General features: G+C 38.0%; 1 protein-coding gene across 2 annotated transcripts in view; it reads left to right on the top strand.

The window, feature by feature from the left end:
- Positions 1-16583, top strand: part of SNX7 (sorting nexin 7) — a 30763-nt gene extending 14180 nt beyond the window's left edge. Inside the window, exons 7-9 of one of the 2 annotated variants that reach the window (XM_054833333.1) lie at positions 2132-2218; positions 7818-7970; positions 16179-16583. In XM_054833333.1, coding sequence (XP_054689308.1) covers positions 2132-2218; positions 7818-7970; positions 16179-16259 — 321 coding nt within the window. In that variant the 3' untranslated portion in view covers positions 16260-16583. Of the gene's footprint in view, positions 1-2131; positions 2219-7817; positions 7971-8245; positions 9261-16178 lie in introns of those variants that run through there. The other variant, XM_054833334.1, reaches the window with a different exon arrangement.
- The last annotated feature ends 4216 nt before the right edge of the window (positions 16584-20799 follow it).

Genomic DNA, 20799 nt, shown 5'->3' with positions numbered 1-20799 from the left:
TGTTCCAAGTAGCTGTTGCCCGTTGCATTTTTTTCTGCTTGTGGTGTTCTCGATACAACACTTGCTACACTGCATTAGGCTGCCATGAGGTCCTGTCCGGAGGAAAATCTTCCTCCACTAGTTCATTCCTATTCTGCAACTGTTCCTTTCCTTTCATCACCATGGATTTTTATTTTTCCTACAGCTTACTTCCCTCTCACAGTTTGGAGAAGGAACTACTAGTCACGCTAAAAATACAACAGGGGAAGTCGCACACTAGTAAAACCTGCTTTCAGAGGTGTGTTTAACCCCTTGTCACAGGGACCTTTGTGCAGTGCTGCCAAGGCCATGCACAAATGTGCAGAAGAAGGTGTGGTCAATACAGTACAATCCTTGTATTTTCCTGTCTTGGGAGTTCAGCCTTAACTGGGGAACGAGATGAACTCATAGCTAAAATATTTACATCTGGACTGGCTCCTTCCTAACTGACTCGCAGAACAAATCTGGGGAGTGCAGAGTATACTGCTGTGCCTCAGGGTATGAATTGCAGCCATAAATTGGTTATGGGTCCACCTACAACTATTTGAGGGTTTTGTGGCAGGGTACCATTAAATATTGCACCAAAAATTGTAAAAATATAATACTATGTTTTAAAAACAGAGCCCCTCTGTTTGCCATTAGAAGTCAGCACTTGTCTATAGTTGTAGCATATTAATATTAAAATAATTGGGTTTATCTTGTAATTTAAGGAGTATTTGTGATAAAAATTGCCAGATAGTCATTAAAACAGTTTTTAAAGTGGCAAAAGAAATAGTAAAAAAGAGAAAGGATTTAGAATATGAAGGAAAGCTGTTCCAGACATATTTGTTTTGCTTCTATGCTTGAAGCTAAACATTTTCTGTATTTATCTAACCAAAAGATATTCTGAGCTGTTGAAACAGATTTATGAGCATTAGTATGTCTTACTAATCTATTACTCAGAATTGTCCAAAGTCAGGTTTATCATTTTTTTCTAGTGAGTACCTGTTCAAAAAGAAACATTGAAAAATTATTTTAAAGTTAACCTCCTAAATTATTCTGTTTGTTAAAGTGACAAGATTTCAGAGAGAACTCAGTCAAATAAGACTGCTAGGGAAGGTGGAGCTGGTTGTGCCCTGTGCTGTTTCAACATGCCCCGTGCTAGAGGTGAATACTGAAAATCTCTTTAGTATACGCAGGAGAAGCAGTAAAACCAGTTGTGGCAAGGTAATGTAAAAGAAGGTTTTGAGATTTGTAATTATCTATGTCCTGCTTCTGATTTTTTTTTTTTAAAAGGACTAAAGCCTTGCAACGTTTCTGCAAGATAAGCACACCTGAGTGTGCTTTTACAGATGAGGAAACTAAGGCAAAGAGAACTATGTAAGGCTTTGTCAAGGTCACAGAGCAAATGAGCATTAGAAATGGAAATTTAATCTGTAATACCTGCTTTGTAGTTTAACAAGTAACATTCCTTCCCCTTTCTAATTATTTTTGACATTATGCTAAAAATCCAATACCTGATAAGACAGTTTTAAAGGAGATAATAATTACATATGCTGAAAATAAGCACATACATCAATGGTAGAACATGTATCATTTTTATGATAATTTTATCTGATATTTCTGAACTATGTTTGGCACTTATGAAATAACATTGAAGGTTAAAGTCACAATTTCAATAATGTCTGGTATACCATATTTAGTCATTTATTCTACTTATATTGTAACTTTTTCTCAAAGATGACACTTGTTCATGAGATTTGGCAAACTCATGTTGCTGTTTTAAAATATGAATATATACTAAGTTGAGCTGATACTAAGTAAACTGCTGTTGCAGTTTTTCTCCTATAACTAGCAATGGTACTGCGTATGGCTGATTCTTGCGGCGCTGATTTTGGATTTACTAAGATTCTTGAAAAACACATAAGATAAAATACATGTATTGAAAAATAACCTTCACAATTTTAAATTTTTCTTGAGGAAAGTACATGTATGATGTCAAAATTATTAAATGGCATCATTTTGCAATCTTGCTTATTTTATTAAATAGCCAAGTTGTTTGATGGTTTTCTGAATAGATGGTTAAAATTTGGTGCCATTTACATCTTTTTTTTTTTTCCCCCCCTATATTAAGGGTGTTTTGAAAAGGAGAGACCAAATTCAAGGCGAGCTCGACTCCAAAGTTGATGCTTTAGCCAATAAAAAGACAGAAAAGGATCTGGTGAGTATGTACAGAAAGCTGAAATCTTCCTTATTCTAACTGCAAAAGACGATCCCCTGATGAAAAGCGTGTCCTCTGAAGGCATGCTTTGTGACTGGATGGTGTCTCTATAATTCTCATACTTATTCTGAAAAGGTCTGGTCTTTGCAGCTATGCGTGCCAGGCAAAGGCAATCATGAGACGCAGACCTTCAGTAGATAGGCTGCTGGAGCAAAGGACTGCTCATAGTGGGCGACCACTGTGTTTTGTCAACACAGACTGCACTGAGTCTTATTTTTAGCATTTCTGCTTACTTCCACACTGAAGTTAAAAGCAAGTAAGACTTGCTGCAGTGCTCTTGTAGCTGCTGCTCCATTGATGTAGGAGAGGGAGAGGAGGAGGTTAGAATGAGCAAAGCTATTCATTAAACTTCTTTGAAATAAAAAGTTCTGGATTCTGTTCTTTCAGGTTTCTGTCTTATCTGGTTGGGCCCAGAGATATTTTTGTACTGCCAGTATGACACATTCATTCATTCTAGTGAAGTCAGACCATAACTGGCAGCCCATGGGGGCAGGCATCCCTAAATCCATCGATGAGGCTCCGTGGGCCAATTAAGAGGAACTTCTGGGATGGGTATTGGCATTTTTAAATTATTGATTGTTTAACTCTCCAGCCTAAATAATGTCCTTTTACCACAGTGTTAACAAAAAGTGTTATAGAGTGTAAATAATATATAAAAATTACTAAATAATAATCACTGTGACTTTTTAGTACGTCGGAGGAGAAAGTCCTTGACATTTCAGATACTTTTTATTAGGGTTGTCATAATTAGCTTTCATGTAAAGATGAGCTGTTTAGATAGTTTTTGGCACTTGAAATGCATATTTTTATTTGAGTTCTTGTCACTGAGCTGAATAAATAAGAATATATTACCACTGTCTGATATCTATGATGGCTATGGTATATTTCATAACAGTTTGCCTCTGTGCACTGCAGTGGGACGGTAAGTAAATACCTCTGGTTTTGATTTTTCCTGAAGTAGAAATTCTGTTTACTTATATCTTACATTGTCCTCCCATTTCACTGCCTTTGTGTTCTCTAATCTGTTCTTTGTTTCTCTACTTCCTCTGCCACTTCTCCTGTCCTTTGTCCTTAGTTTACACATAAGGTTTGAAGCTGTTATAAAATGCGTGGAGGACGGTGCCTTGGAGAAGTCCCTAGGCTGGGAGTTGAGGTGGCAACGGCAGGTCCTAGTCCTCTGCTGGCTGGAGGCCGCTGTATTCCCACGCTGCCTGGGGAGGGCACTGGCCAACCCGCTGCGGGCTCCTGTAGCCTGCCCGTGTCCTCAGCACCCCGCGCCACGCGTGACCTGCGGGCCAGCAGCACACATTAGTTGCAGTGCAAGTAAAAGCACAGTATATATTAAGAATGATCCTTATGGGTCCCTTCCAACTTGAGATATTCTGTGATTCTATGATAAAAGAGTGTTATACATCATTGCGTAAGTTGTTTGTATGCAGCTAGTTATATCAACTTTTCACCATTGCGTCCCTTTTAATCAGTACTTCCCATTTGTATGGTTTGTTGGCAGCCTGCTAAAAACAGTTGCATTTGCACAGAGCAATTCAGCAATGAATTCCAATTTCACGCAGCTTGTTTAGCAGCTAGTCTTATTGCTGTCCACCATTGGAAAGGCAACATTGCCCAGCAGGACGTGGTCTTTTCAGAATGTATTTCTGTTATAATCTGATGGAGTCCTCAGACAAGGTGCATGCACTCTCTTCCTGAACTGTTATAGACAAAAAGGAGTATTTTTCCCTTTAGCATAGTATTGATCATACCATATTGATTTGATATTGACAATGGTTTACGCCATAATGAGATGTTTGTACTTGCTTCCAGTAAAATTTTGAGATCAGTTTGCACAACCTGGTCTTTTTTTGCTGCTTCTGTGTTTCCAAAACTGTTTTTACAGTTTGGTAAAAGCCTTTGGACAGTGTGATTACCCAGGTGTTCAGATCTTTGCTTTATCTTTCCAACCCCTCTATTTCTTACTCATTTCAAAAAATCCTGTTTCTGAGAGCCTGATTCTCTTGCAGTCTCACAAGAGCAGTAAAACAGATGTCTGTTAGTCTAATCTGATCATAAAATCCAGTGTTCTCTAATTGAGTGGCAGCTGTATCCCAAAGACTTTTTCTTAATTAGAAGTTGAAGGCTTTTTCTATTAATAAGTTTGGCCACAGAGAATGGTGTACTGCTATTTTTAACCATTCGAGTAACTTTTAACTGTTTTCTTAATCATTTTTTACTATGTTTTAATTTTTATTATGTGTTGAAATATTTTGCTGACGTTTCTAACAAGACTGATTTCAGAATAAAAGGTGGTCATAACACAGGTGCTGTTATTGGAATTGGTGTCAAACACTGAGTTTGGCTGTATTTGCACGTTTCTATTCCTAAACAGAACTCATGTAGCTTTTAATGATCTCCTAGATGTCAGATTGAACTTGTCAGTGCAATCTAGTAGCCAGAAATTCTGCTGACAATGAGTGGCATGAACTCTAATCTCATTTGAAGTACATTTCCACCATAGATAAGGAATCTCAGACTGTCATTAGAGCTGATAAAAGGCTGTGAGATCTTTAGCATTGGTCATGGCAAACATTAAATGATTTAACAAACAGGAGGTTATACAGCAGGAGAATACAAAACATCCCCAAGGTCAGTGCAGCTGAAATAGGCTGGAGTCACAAATTAAACCTTATGAGATGTCAGGCTCACTGGCTGGGAAAAAAATGTTTTCTTGAGCTGTGCTTTTGCCACTGGGCTTTTAGAAAGCTGCTTGTGGTGCTGCTGAAAAGCCAAAACCTTGTTTTCCCACTCCAAAATTTAGTCCACGAAGGCGGCAGTTGTTCAGGGTATGGAAGGTTTGAAGACTGTGATTTTGGATGCAGGCTCTGACAGAGATATTTGGGAGGACTTTAGTGTCCTCCTGCTTATCTAGACCTTTCTTACCTCCAGAGCTCTGGCTGTAAAGATGTTGGAGTTTGTGGCTCCATCGCGCCCGCACTCCATTCTGAAGGCATATACACAGCAATGCTAGTGCATCCCTTTGTGGTTTGGGAGTTTTTAACAGTTTTGGTACTGCCACTAGTGCTAACAGTAATTCTGACAAAAGGTTGCTATAATGTGCTCTGACAGAACCAGATAAGCATTAAATGCTAACTTACGGATTCTAGTGTTCAGGCTTGAAACTAGGTACTAGAGAGATGAAATGCTGAATCTATCACATTCTGAATATATCTTACGTTTTATCTCCAGGCTAAAAACAGTTAGTATTGCCAAGCTGTAGGATTAATTCATGTAGCAGATAGAAGTTCATGGTATTTTGCATAGTGAGTGTAAAATGCTATGTCACTTACTAGGTAATTTGGCTATTGGGCCGAGATTCTTTGGCTACAGGTCACACTGTTCACGTCTGGTAGCGCTCTGCCCTAGCAGCCTCTGGCTCCCACCTTCCTGTCCCGTGCTCCGATGTCTGATTAGCACTGCGCTGTCTTTGGAGATCACTGATGTAAGATTTAATTTATCACACTAGCTGCCTCAGTGAGATCAATGTAAGAAAATGGATTCAGAGTCATATTTAATTTGCAGGATAAATTGTAACAATTTACACCTTGTAAATGAGGAACAGACTAGGTAGGTGTTTCTGTTGAGACCAAACCATTCTTCTTTGATTTCTGCTGTCATGGCAGCTGAAGAGGGTGGCATTTATGTTTGTTTTCAGTTGTGAAAGAAACCCCAAAACAAACCAAAGCCCTCTCTACTTGAGATGATGAAGTGCAGCATAATGCTGTCTTTAGACCTTAAGTCCAGCCCTTGCTTTGATACAACACACAGTTTCTTTTGGGCTTTAGAGATGATGTTTAAACCGCATATCCAGGCAGGGATGTAGAACAGAGTCTGTCTGTCCACCTCACATTATGACTATACCACAGAAGAAATTTGTAGTTCCTAGAAAAGGCAAGACAAAAACATACTGTAAAATAAATGTCTAAAAGATATAAAGAACAAGATAAGGGGAAGCTGCTGCAGCCAGGACTCCTAAGTCGAAGAAGTTCTTTATGTGTGTAGCCTAGCTCATTCCCATGTATGGGCTTTTTTCTTGCAAAAGCAGAAAATGGATTCACTGCCTTTCCTACTCTAAATCATCTAAAAATATTCAGTTTGCAGTATTCTGTGTGCATTCATTTTTGATATTTGAAGGAAAGGCAATTAACTTGATACATGCCCAAGATACTGAATCCAGCTGCCTGTAATTCCTTCAAAGGTAATTTCCCTACATTTAAACTTTGGATTAACCTTTTCATACTGAATACAGTGTTGGTAGTTGAAATTAGCCTTGTCCATAGTTTGATTACTGGTCTGGCTACATGATTGAACTTGAGCTTTTCAGTAAAGCAGAAATAATATTTTGCATATTTGTATCCTGGGGTGCATTAAGACGACTGTGGCCAGCAGGTTGAGGGAGGTTCTCCTCCCCCTCTACTCTGCCCTGGTGAGGCCACATCTGGAGTTCTGTGTCCTGTTCTGGGCTCCCCAGTTCAAGAAAGACAGGGAACTACTGGAGAGAGTCCAGCAGAGGGCTACAAAAATGATGAGGGAACTGGAGCATCTCTTGTATGAGGAACGGCTGAGAGAGCTGGGGCTGTTTAGTCTGGAGAAGAGAAGACCGAGAGGGGATATCATCAATGCTTATAAATATCTAAAGGGTGGGTGTCAAGAGGATGGGGCCAGACTCTTTTCAGTGGTGCCCAGTGACAGGATAAGGGGTAATGGGCACAAACAGGAACACAGGAAGTTCCATCTCAACATGAGGAAAAACTTTACTTTGAGGTGACAGAGCACTGGAACGGGCTGCCCAGAGAGGTTGTGGAGTCTCCTTCTCTGGAGATATTCAGAACCGGCCGGGATGCAATCCTGTGCAACCTGCTCTAGGTGAACCTGCTTTAGCAAGACTAGATGATCTCTAGATGTGAAAGAGTTTCTTCTCTGCAGAAGTCCTTTGGTTTAATTTCTTTCTCTGCTTCTGTATTCCTCTCTCCCTCACATGGTCACACAGAGGTTAGTTCCACAAGAAAAGATGGCAAGGTGACAGGCAAGAAAGCAGAAAATTTGTGCTTTTGATTTCTGCTGTCTTCTCCCCATTCAGGTTTCTTCTGAGTGTCTTCATCAAAGTGTCTGTCAGGGTTTTCTCAATTTTTAGGGCCAAATCTAATTTGTATAAGTTGATTCTGCTTCAGTAAAGCCCTCTATATTTTCCTTTTTAGATGCATTACTGTCAAGTGCTAGTGAAGAGGTGCCAGAGTCTGTAACTTCTCAGTCAATAAAAGTATCTTCAGCAACACTTCTAATTCTGGTCTAGAATTTCTATTATTAATATTTCAGAAATTGTACCATGTTATTCATTAAGAATAAAATTTAGATTTACCCCTGTGCTTAGTTAAATACCAACCTTAATTCTGCAGTTCTGTTTGTCTGCAGTACACTCATTTGATTTCAATCACTTTCAAAATGGTGACTTTTCTAATATTTTTTAATGTTTACAATTCATATTTAGTTCTCAGAAGAGATTGGGAAGCTTGAAGACAAAGTCGAATGTGCCAATAATGCTCTGAAAGCGGATTGGGACAGGTGGAAGCAAAACATGCAGTGTGATATGAGATCAACGTTTATTAATGTGGCTGAGAATAATCTCCGTTACTATGAAGAGGTAAAACACTTTCTCATAGCAATGTTATTTTTTCATTGATTATTTTGGTGGAGAAGTGCATGGGTTATCTGTAAAGAGGAATTTTTGCATTTTAGTTCAAACCTGTGTTAACTTCAGAATCAGTTTTTGTGGGAAGAGGGAGGCAGTTATCCTTAATTTGACATGTTTGAAGCAAAACGTATTTTATTTGTGCCCAAGTGGTTGCTCCTGAGTTCATCATCGACAGAGGGCACTCTTGTTTTACTAACCACAACAATTTGGAACATATTTTTCAGTTCAATGTCAGCTGCTAGATTTCAGTTTGGAAACCTTTTGCTGTAACTGCATGAAGAAGCCCTCTGGAAAGCTCAAACTTCTGTAAATGATCTTGTATGAGGAAAACGTTTAAATGTGATGCCATTTCAGACAGCACGTTCAGGAAGTCCTCATTGTTATTTCTCGAAGGAATTGTCTTTTGTGAAATAATCAGACTTCATAAGGATAAAGAAGAACAATACAATTTTGAGAAATCAATATGAAAAACTTATTGCAGTTTTAAAAAAATATAAATGCTGCAAATGTATACAATTAGTAAATTGAATCTTTTATAATTGAAACTTACTACTTCAGAAAGAAAGAAAAGTGGTTGAAATTAGATTTTTATTTTCAACTCAAATGTCACGGCTAATATTCTTGGTAAGGATTCCCTGTTACAAGAATATGTACTAAGAAAGAGAACTTGAAAACATAAAATATGTTAGGCATTCTGTGAAGTTTCTTCATGGGTAACATGTTGTTGATTGAAATGCGCATTTTGAAAATATCCCAGATGTCTTGAATTTTTTTAAAGAATTTCTCCTTATTTTGGGAAAAAAAATTGCAATATACTAAGCCATCTATTAATCAAAAATTCATAATTTTCACAGATATATGTTGACATCTGTAACTTCCAATCCTGTATTTTGAACTTTTTATGGATTGCCCGTTAGCCAATGACAGTGTCCTGATTTTACAAATCATTTTGTTAAAACATAATTGAAAAGACAGAGCTCTTGATCATCGAGTCTAATTAATTAACATACAGTCTGTGAGATGCACGGACATTGACAATCTGTTGTTACATATTAAGATCAAAATATTTTCTGAAATCAGGCAGCAAGCTTTTGGCAGCCTCTCACATTTTCTTCAGTTATTGATGATCTCTGACTTCTATATCACCAATATGTATGTTAAAATGATGCTAAATATATTGGAATATTTTGTTAATGAAAGATTAGATAAATTAAAACACAAAAATAATTCTTTGGTTCTCTTTCCTGTCTAGAAATGCTTTTTGCTGAATTAGAATTTTAATTCAGAATGCCAAACCTTGTACTGTACATGAAATTACTGTCATTAAGTCACAGTGCAGAAAATGGTTCAGCTATCTCTGTAACTGCCAGTGGTTCTTCTTAAATAGCCTCTGAAATAACGGACAAATTGGTTTATACTGAGACATTATTCTTTCTCAGTGCTTTTCTTGAATACTGAAATCTGCATAAAATGTTTCTGCTGTTATATCTCAGTAGATCTAGATTTTAGAAAAAAATACCTTATCTTCCTGCAGCTGTTGCAGTAATAAGAAACATTGTGCTAACTGTATCCCTCCTTGTTTGCAAACTGAGGGCTTACCGATTTTTTTCTCTTTTATCAGAAAAATCATTATCTTAATCCTGACATTCAAGAGAATTTGATAAAATTAATATTAGATTGGGAGTTTTGATCTAAAATATGCATTTTTATTTGAGACCTGTGGTTAATGCTGATGGTTAATTATTGGAGAAGTGATTACTGTCAGAGGCCCTTATATTACAAACTACAAGTGTGTAATGCGTTCCTGAAAACAGCAGCAAGAAGCCCTGGCATCTGCTTTCGCTATTTGGAAGTGAAACTTCAGGAAGGGAATCTCAGAAACCTGAGAATCAGAATATGATTTTTACGCTTCCAGTAGAAAACAAAATCGTGCCTTAAAGATAATAGTTTGAGTCTCACTAAACTCATGCACAAGCGCAGTGCCTGTTACAGTGTTTTTCACTTGTTCAGCCATTATGTGCATCATTAACGTTCTCTCACATGGCCGAAGTTAAACTACTTGTTCATGCATTTGATGCTTACTAAGCCTTTCCTTGCTGTAGCATCCCTCATCTTATTTCTTGCTTTTTTTCCCCCCAAAGCATGTTCTATGCATGCTCCCAGACACCATAGATGCCATGGATATGATTCAGTTGCCCAGCTCTTCTGGCCATCTCCTATGAGGACTCATCTCCTGCTTTCTAACTCAGTCATTGCCTGCTTCTCCTCCTTTCCACAGGTTCCCCCGCCACACCCCACCCCACCACAATTCAACTCCCATTCTTCCCTCCCCATGAGCAGTGTCCCATTCCCTTCTCTACAGCAGCGTTTCACTGTGCTCCTCATTATTGCCCAGTCTAGCTGACTTCACTTCCCAGGTGCACAACCTAACCAGGAGTCATTCCTGTTAGTGGCCATTCCCTGCATCCCTTAAATTTCTGAGAACTACAGAGTAACGAGGTATCTCATGTTTTCTGGTGGCTTTTGCAGTAGAGAATCCAGTCCTTCAAGACTGTATGGAACTAAAGCCAGTGTGATCAAGTACAACATTGCAGTGTGTCAAAGTACACTACAATTTCTAAAATGTAATTTCCTCTTTGTCACCATATGGGGAGAGAGTATGACCTTATATTTGTTTGGATTTTTCCTTAATTGTGGTTGCCTAAGGATTCTGCTGTCAACTTCTCAAGCATCACTTAGCTAACATAAAATATGTCTCCCTTAAGCTGAAGTAATCTTCACATTACATGAAGTGCTACTTTAAAGTGTTACCTGTAATTATATTTCTCTGGATTTACTAATTCAAAACAAGTAGAGATATTTCTCTAGCCTTCCAGTTTATTCACTATCTACATTTAATATAATTGAATAAGAAGCGTTCCTTTGTTTCTACAGCAGTGGAAGCACCAATCTCTTTGTGTCTCTCAGTGCTGTGGTAACAAAGACACTAATTAAAGCCCAGTGTTGCAAATTTACAGGGTGCTCCCATGCAGACCTATGAGAATGAAGGCTTTCCTGAGATAATGTACAAGTTATGTTATAATACATTTAAATATGTCATTTAGTAGCCAAGAATGACCATGACTGACCAATCATTTGGTATTCCTGTAGCTGGTCTCAAGAGTTCATAGAGTTCTCTGCTTCCTTTGCTTTGCTTCTGGAAAAGAGTTAAAATACATGCTTAAGTCTCTCTGTAAGGCTTAAAGCCAATAACATACTGCATTAATAATGACTGTGAGCGCACTGCTAAAATAGGGACGATTTTTAAAAATCCAGAACTTGACTCCTATTTCTGAAGCAAATAGCATCCATTTGTTTGCCTTACAGAGAAAAGTTGTTGAACGAAGTATGTGTTAACACCATACCATTTATTTTATTCCTTTCCCCCATGCCTTAGGTGTGACACTGTTGTCTGAAATGTCACCCCTCAGTCTAGAATATCTGCCAAACAGTTGAAATCACAAACTGTCCACAGGGTGGAGCTTACAGCTGAGAAAGCTGATTGGCACCTGGAGTATTTTCATTAAGTTAGGTATAGATATTCTGCAGAGCCCTAAAGATGCAGCACTACTAAAACCAAAACAAGATTCGAAGTTATTGGTGGTGGTAGTATTATTTAGCTAGCCTGTCTGAAGTGTTCCTGGTACAAGTTAGCAAAACCAAGCCAGTTTTGCAAAACAAAACCAATTTTGAACTCTGGCTTCAAAGAGCAATTAAACATTTACTACATTTTTGCCTTTTGTTTTTCTCATGTGTTTACTGTAGTCTCTAGGATATTTACAGCACAAAAGAACAAGAAACACTTTAATTTTTCTCAGCAAAGAAATTTGCTAACCTATTCTATTCAGAAAAAAACACTGGAATAAGTAAGTCGCTAGATTTTGCAGCCCAATCCAAAGACTAGTTAGACATTATAAATCCAGCAAATATACCAGAGTGTGGTTTTCCACTGCTCATGAGGCACTCAAGTAAATGCAGGCAGATTGGGGCTTTTTTCATAATGTAGGATGATAATTAGTTTTGGCATTGAAAGAACATGTTTTTTCTTGTGCATGGATGAGCCTTTATTTTAAAGTGTAGCCTCTGATTTTATTTTTCTCATGTCAAACTAATCCTGTTAAACCTTTGCAGCTTAATGAGATAAAAAGCTAAAGTTATCTTTTATATAGTGAGATTCTTGTTGGTATTGGCACAGCTTACTCTTTTCCAAAAATATAGATAATTTCCTGATTTTCCTAACTATTTCAAGCATAATTTAGTTTATTTCTGTGACCTACATTGTTGTACAGGCATAAATTGCTCCAAAAGATTCATTAAGGCAAAACAGTGCTCCTTCCCCATTACAGCAACTTCCTCTAACTCCAAAGGCCTTGTTAGTATAAGCTGTAGAAAAATAGATGAGATTTGTTGTTTGCCCTAGAGGCCCCTGTAGTGATGCATTTAACTAGTCATTTGGTTGCGTAGCAAAAAGGTAGCTGCTCATGCATGTTGATCACATCCTACCTTAGCGATGCCTGGGAATTTAGCCAACAAATTTCATGTGATTTTCAAAAGCTCCCACATGGCTGAAGCAGTTTGCCTCTGTGCATGTCACTTCAAAGCCAGGATCCATCTTTGAATCCTCATTCACTGCAACCATAAAAATTTATTTTAAATACTTTTAGAGAGACTTTTTTTATAGCGGGAATCACTGTTTCTATGCACTCTAGTTTTTGTTTCCTTGCACCCAGAAACTATGGAAGTATTTTTGTCTGCCTTTCAGACACACACAAGACTTCATTTTCAGATTCCACTCCAGAAAATACCATCATAAATGATATTTTTAAGGTATCAACCCTGGAAAAGAGGGAACTGGAACAGAAACACACATGGCGTGTGACACACTGCTTCTGTTATCATCCCTACTACATGTTCTATTTTTGTATCTCCTTTTTAGTTAGATAGGCAATTGTACTATATGAAAACCTTTCTGCTATTTTTTCTAAAAATGATGTTGCAGAATAGATGTGTGACCTGCAGTGGTAATCAGAATATTTTAGGTAAAGTAGCCTTATTTAAGCTTTTGCTATTTCATTTTGTGTATTTAGGCTTTTTTATGTCTTCCGCTGGGCTTTTACAAGTAATTGGATTATGAATTTCAATCCTAGGCATGCACATTTAATTTCCTGGGTTTGGTTTTTCTTTTTTTTTCCCTTTCTGTCTCCTTTGTGAAGGCTGGCTGATCCTCTGTTTAGATCTCCGTTTTCAGTGGAATGAAGTAAAATCATTCTCTAATAATGTTGAAGTGTACATCACTAACAAAGTGTCGTTTATGCAGTTCATGCTTCACGATATAAAAAGCTTGAGCCTAAGGCACAGAGACCTAGTTTTGTTTTGGTATGGTTAATTATAAAACTTGTCAGCTGTAGAGGCACTGTGATGTCTGACAGTGAAATGAGCCACCATTGCTCTTACATTTTGGAAAATGTGTTTTGGTTATATAAATGAGGATAAATTAAAAAAGAATAATTTGTGTAACTGAAAAAAATGCTTTGCATCTTTGTCTGGAAAGACTTCAGTAGATTGCATCTATCTGGTTAAGCAACATATTGTGATTGCATTTTAGCACATGCAGTTTGGCTTCGTGTCACAAAGAGAACAGAAAGCCATTTTTAAATTCCAGCCAGTGCTGATATATGTATTTTAATTCACATTACTGAAATTACAGAATTACAGAACATGGAGTTACATGGTATAAATTAAACTGTGGTTCAGAAAAAAAGAGTCAGTCATTGCCAACAAAAGACTCTTGAAGAAACAGTGATCATTTCTTGTCCCACACCTAGATGAAGCTGAGGAGAACAGATGTGCCTTGCAGCTTTCTAGGACGGTAATCCAGGCTGGGCTCTAGCAAAGAGAAATCTGAGTCCGAGCACCACAGTGAAGACACATTGCTAGCAGCTGCCTCATTGACATTTTAAAACCAAGATGCCACCTTCCAACTCAGGCATCTCAGATAGACTCAGCTGCCACAGTGTCATATGAAGTAGGGGAGAATCTAATTATCAAACCTTAAAGGCTTTATACAAAAGGTCAAAAAGACCTTTTAAGTCAGAAATCAGTTTGCAACACTTGCAGATCACTGTTCATGCTAATGCTATTTTCACCATTTCTACCTCATTTTTTACCATTTAAAAGTAATTTCTCCAAAAAGTCAATGAAGAAAGCAGATTTCTACATGAATTTTATCATGTATTCCTCTCTTTTCACATTAATTCAAACCTTAGATGCGCTCTGAACAGCAGCATAACGTGTGCAAAAGCAGCAGAAGCTAGTTGGGGATTTTGTCAGCAAGAGCAGAAAAGAAGGATTGGGGGAGTAGATTCATGGTTTCCATTCAATATATGAATAACAGGAACACTCTCTAACATGCCTGATAACAACCAAAAACCTACACAGAAATAAGCTCCCGCATACTTTTTTCTTTGTGATCTCTTTGGCCAGTCGGCTGTTTTACCCTCTCATTATCTTGCAGGCCCATGTCTTCTACTTTTGTATGTCTTGAAAGACATAATTGCTGCTGACTTCTGTTTTCTGTTTCTTGTTACTTTTGTCACCCATAATTCTATGGGTATCCTTGGTTCTGCGTCCTTCAGTCATCATGGATTCCCCAACTCCGGTCATCCTGTGTGTCTCCTTCATTTTGCTATCTGAGCTTATACTTTAACATTATTCATGACTATCATATCCTCCCACTCGTCTGGTCTGCTTGCACATAGCTATGCAATAATACCAGGACCTAGGCTCTTCAATGTAATATGATTAAATCTACATAGTTAATGGCAGAGTTTTGAAGTCATTCACAAGAAGTGTCTAATAAGACAGTTACGTGGCTGTAAGTTCAAGCAGCATGAATGCTAGTGTGTTTTCCAGGGCTCCTAAGCAATGACAGATGGATGCTAGATACTTCATTGTAGCTGGGCATAGGAAATTACTGTGGCTTGAATAGGTTATGGCAAAAGTTTTCACTTAGGAAATGATGCTGTTTTCAGGGTACTGATTTAATTCAAAGTTCAAATAAATGGAGTATGCTATCCAAATTTTAATGTAAAAGAAGATATTTCCTATGAAATTTCAGAAGACTTTTTTATTGTGAATATTTCAGATTCTTCATGAAAAAAAACCTGTGTACAATAAGTAGTAAATAACCTGCATTGTCAAGAGCAATAGGTATGAGTGTATAAGTAAAAATTTTATTAGAACATTTCCATTTCAAGGTGTTGTGGGTTTTTTTTCCCCAAATTATTGCATGAGTTTGCCTGCTCTGTTCTAATGACAGACTTGAAATAGTAGAAACCTGGTACTTTGCATATCAAGCATCAGCACACTACAGGTTACCTAGTGATAGCCTTGCCATGACTCTCAACACACATGATTTCTAATGGTTTGCCAAGCTGCCGACACTCATTTAAGACAAAATGAACGAAAGTCATTTGGGGATTTTTTAAATTTTTTTTTTTCATTTTACTGCCTACAGTCTTGGTGCTTCAAATAAAAAAAATAGTTTGTACAATTATAAATACATTTTTCCATGAGGTGAGAAATGCCACTTGTAAGGATGACATTTTCCCCACCCCCTGCCTGTCTGGTCCCATTGCTTTCCCATTACTCAGGGGAAAAATGAATTCTCTGTGTGTTTAGAAAAAAATTGTTTTAATTTAACTTGGAAGGAAAATTGGGTATACAATAGGAATCCACAGAGATTACAAAGGAACTGTGCCTGCCAGTGTGCTTTCTATTTGGAAGAGATCTTTGCCTGTAACTAAAGGGAGAGATTAAAGATGAGCATAATTAACATTAGCATCTTCCATGCTAACACATACAATTACTGTGCTCACACTGTGTGCGCTTGTCATAATGTAAAAGTGACCTTCACAGCTCACTCAGCATGTTGGCTAACATTTTGCCTATCACTGAGCTGCCTAGGAAACCAGATTTCGCTCTTACCATAGTCCCACAAAAGCAGCTTGTGACAATGGATATGTATTCTGCTATTTTTTTTCCCCTCTTTTTCTCCTTGGCTACCAGTTTTACAGGAATCTATCTGCTATATTCATATGTATCTGTGTTTTTTTTAAGTGCCTTGCTACATGGGAGTCCTTCCTGGCATCTCAAACAGTGGATCTTCATGTGGAAGAAGATTCTGAAGACAGGCCTTGAGTAATATCTCTGCTTGATCTCTGCCTTTTCCATGCAGTTTCTCTGAACCAAAGAAGTGCTTTATACAAGACCAGATACATTATGAAATTTAACTGTTAAAAATCAGTGACATGCAGGAACCAGCTTATTGAAAACTCAGGTATTTTAGTCCTGAAATACATTTTGGAACATGCTATATATTGCTTTATATTGCTTAACTGTGATTTTCATATTTTTATGCAAGTGTTTGCATACAATTGTTTTCATAAATATTGCATAATTTGGATATAAAGTATTTTAAATATGTAAAAAAGCTCCATTTTAATAAAAAGTTTAATGAGGAAAGCTTGTCTTCATTCTGTATACTAGTCTTTACGAAGTATCTTGGTATTTTAGCGTGCTTGTTATATTCTCTTTGTTGAATAATTTCCCGTACTTGTAAAATTACCTAGTATATTCTTCAAGGAGCTCTTTAGGGTTATTTTAATAGATTTTGCTAGTCACCCGATGGCAACATGGTACGGAAAGATACTGAATATGTTCTTGTGAGATTAATGCTGCTTTAAAGTACTGTTAATTCAGTTTTCAGTATTTACATGTCTATTAAACATCTTCAATTTGACATTTTTTAAAGGATAAAGAAAAAACTGACAGTTCATGAAACAGGCTTTCTACAATGATACAATGTTAGTTACAGCACAGATCCTGCCAACACAAAAGCTTCGATTTGGGGTTTGCAGGATCAAACCTTTTACTCCTATGGCTGACCTTCCTGTAATCCTTAACTTCCTCCCTCTTTGGATAGCCAGTGTGGAAAAGAAAGGGATAAGAAAGGAAACGAGAGGTTTTCTGTAAAATGATTAGCTGATTCACTCAATATGCATTAAAGTGTTCCAGCCATTGAATTATTCCACCCAAAAGGTCTGTCAGTCTGCACTTGTAATTCCTGCAGTTGTTCCCCTGGTAGTTAAGATCTGAGCAAGCCTAAGTCTGAATACAGAAAGAATGAGGTGCAGGAATTGGGGACAGCCTAACCGCAGCTCTGGCCTCGCAGAACAGCAGGGCTTCAGCCATCACCTTCACCTTTTGCAGTGTCATTTTGTGAGCTTGCTCGAGTCAGTCACCTCGTGGCTGCGGGCGGGCAGTTCATGAGCACACGGCTGCACTTGGGTGGCTGTGGACCTGTCCGAGATGGACGAGTCATTTTGTGGCTTCATTCTTAAGAAACTTAGATTGCAAGTGAGACCTGGACTACCAGCACAGCCTTTTCAGCAATGCAAAGAAGACTGCTCTCATGCTGCCCCCATGAAGTATTAATGAAAGCTCAGCTCTTTTTTTTTTTCTTTCCGCTATAAAATAGCAGTTAAGATGCTTAAATACTACAGGAAGCATGCGTCTTTCTCAGCATGGACAACTCACAGACGAGAGGCGAGTCCGTGTTCGGAGGAAGGCGGTGCGGTGCCGAAGGGCTGTGCCGCGCAGTGTTGTGGCCAGCAGTGCTGGCAGCGGATGCTCACAGGCAGAACAACATGGCTGCGCTGTGCTCTTTTCCCATGGTATCCTTCCCGTTGATTTTTTTACATTAGAGCTTCTATTAATGTGCTTAATAGCCCTTAATGCCTTTCCTGTACTTTATTTTTTCCATCTAAACTTTTAGGATTTACCATGCTGAATATCTATGGATTCCACAATTTAATTTGCAGGAAAAATAAATTCATTTTGTCATTTCTTAAACCAGCTACCCAATAATTTCAGGTAATGCCCTCTGCCTCTTAAATTGTGAGAAGAGATGAACAATTGTTTCTTATTTGTCTTCCCTGTGCCACTCAAGAATTTACAAACCTCTAGTGTGTCTTCCAAATGCCGCCTCTTTTCCCAGAGGAGAAGCCGTAGCTTAATATCATCTTGTACAAAAGGCATTTCACATCTGTGCTCATCGTTGTTGCTTTTCTCTACATTTTCTAGTTCTGCTGCAACCAGTGTTCAAAATGCAGGCACAACAGAAATGTACATGTTGCCACAATTTTGCTTTGATTTTTTTCATCATTCTTTCCTACTAATTCCTAATTTATTTTTTAAAGTACCACTGAATGCTGAGCTGCCATTCCATAGAACTGTCCATTGTCATTAAGAGCTATTCTGAAGGTTACTAAATAATTTAATCTCCATCAGTGTGTATATATAGAAGTGGCTTTTCCCCAGTGAGCATTAATTTGCATTTATTAATACTGAATTTTGCCTGCTGTTTTTAGTTCCTAATCTCTCAGTAGTGTATATATGTATGTATATGTGTGTATATATATATATATAAACAGGATTCCAACAAGATAGGCAGCAGTAACACTCTGTATACCAGATAAGTGAAAGTTCAAGAAACTGAGCTTGAACAGGCTTACCTGGAAGGATATGAATGTTTAAGTGTAACCAAAAATTAAATACCATGACTCTAATTTAGGCTCCTCTAAGAAAAGGTAATGTCTGGTTAGCTGAGAGGGGGAATGCCAATGTGCGTTGCATTGATTTTACCTGTCTGTTCTGCCAGAGCAGAAAGCTGCTCTCTGAGGCATTCAGAAATCAGAAGCACCATCAGAAATTTTGCATCCTTGGTAAAAAAGTGGGCTGCAGTTCATTATGTTCATGATTTATTTTTAATTTCTTTTCCTCTTTAGCTAGGCCATAACTTATGGGGGAAAATACTTTAGTAATCAGTTATATAGAGGCTTTCTTGTGACCATGTTATTTTTCTATTTTCTAGTAGCAGTATCATCACACAAAACCACGGCTATTTTAAGTACAGTCATTGTCCTTTTAGTGTCACGCAAATACTTCTGAAACTTACAATTTTAGAAAGTCTATTGTGTTTTTATGCACTGCCCACTGTATTGCACAAACAGTCCTTTGCAGCCAAGTGAAGAATGGATGAGGGCAGAGGTGTATATATAGGCTCCTCTCATATGTTTTAAGTTTACTCAAAGAAAATGGCTAAATAAACCTTTTCTGACAAATAGAGGAGCTCCTGCTGGTAGCTGGTGGGGCTGACTCGAGTGACTAGAGGATCAAATTGTACAGCCTTAGCAGAAAGCACCTGGACAGCAATACGTTCATGAAGCACTGCGCAGCTTCGAGCTGTTACTGTGTGAACCAGGTATGAACTGTTGATTGACTTTCTGCTGCCTTGACTGTAGCCCTGCCATCATTGCGGGGAGAGAAAAGCCTTATCTATGCAGTCCCACGGAGGCAGCTTATTAAATAAAGAGTGATTAAAAGAAACGTTGGCCAACAAGCTGAACCTTCAACTCCTTCAAGAAACCTACTGTGTTGCTTTTCTAAGCTGCACCAATATTTGGGTGCAGCCCCACTGTTGGCAGTGGCTCAGCCTTGCTGGGACGAACAGAGAGACGAGAGCTCATCCGGACCTGAAGGGGACAGCCACAGACTTTCAGTGGATTTGGAAGGGTTTGGGGACATGAAAAGTGAAGATACATCCTGGTTTAGGTAAGATACACAATTAAAGAGATACAGAACTGCAAAAGGATGTCCTTGTTTAAAATATAATTGGAAAAATGATCAAAAAGCATTGTATTAGTTTTCCTACAGGCAAAAAGCCATACTTTGAGGTTTAAAATTTTTGATCCAGACTGTGACGTGACACTGAGTTTTCAGCAGGAGTAATTCCTTTGATAATTGTATTGCTCAGAAGGTTTAGTTAAGGAATAAGCGTTATTACGTCTGCATTAATAATCAACCAAAAGTTGCCAGTAAGCCATTAACTGTCAAAGCCAAACTAAGAAACTTCCCTGAAATCAAGGCAACGTTGATTACGTGGTGTGGGGAAGATGCACTGTTCCTTAAGTAATTGTTATAATACTATGTCAGCTTAAAGAGCAACTGAATTGCCTTTTTGAATTACCTTCTTTAATCAAAAAATAAGTGGTTGCAATGTTATAATGTGGGGGTTTTTTTACAAAAGTAAAGCATCTCACCAGGCTCTTTCTGCAAATGAAAAGAAGATTTTTATTATTATTATTATTTCTATTCCACAATTGTGTTCATTTAAATAATAAATAAAGCTTTCACTAGGAGGTAGGAAAATAGTATGTAAAATGAAAGCTGAGCAAGAAGCTCCACATGTACAACTATCATAAAGCTCCTTTACTTCTAAGTGGAGAACTGGTTTTTCACTCAGGCACTGCATTATTTGGCTGTTGGGGTACAAGGCAAAGCCAGAGCTGCTCTGACCATCTGCACCTCCTGCCCAGGAGCCCCTAAGAATTGCTTGGGCCCCACAAAGCTGGTAGTCAGCCCTTCAGGCTGACAGGGACTACCTAAATGAGCAGCAGCTCATTGAACTTTCAGAATTGCTAATGCTTTTTCATCTCTCTTTACTGCTTGATACTTCAATATACACAGCACAAGAGTCCAAAGTTTCTATCTAATAAAAGCAAAAGAGGGAAGTGTATGAGGGTCCCTTTCAACCTAAAAAGTGTTCTATAAGTCTATGAAATAAAGTGAAAATTGAGAGTAATTCCATGAAGAGAAAAACTATTACAGGAATTTAGTA

Source organism: Grus americana, chromosome 8 (genome assembly GCF_028858705.1).
Source record: "Grus americana isolate bGruAme1 chromosome 8, bGruAme1.mat, whole genome shotgun sequence".
Classification (NCBI taxonomy): Eukaryota; Metazoa; Chordata; class Aves; order Gruiformes; family Gruidae; genus Grus; species Grus americana.
The sequence above is the reverse complement of the archived record's forward strand: the minus strand, read 5'-3'. Positions and strand labels throughout refer to the sequence as shown.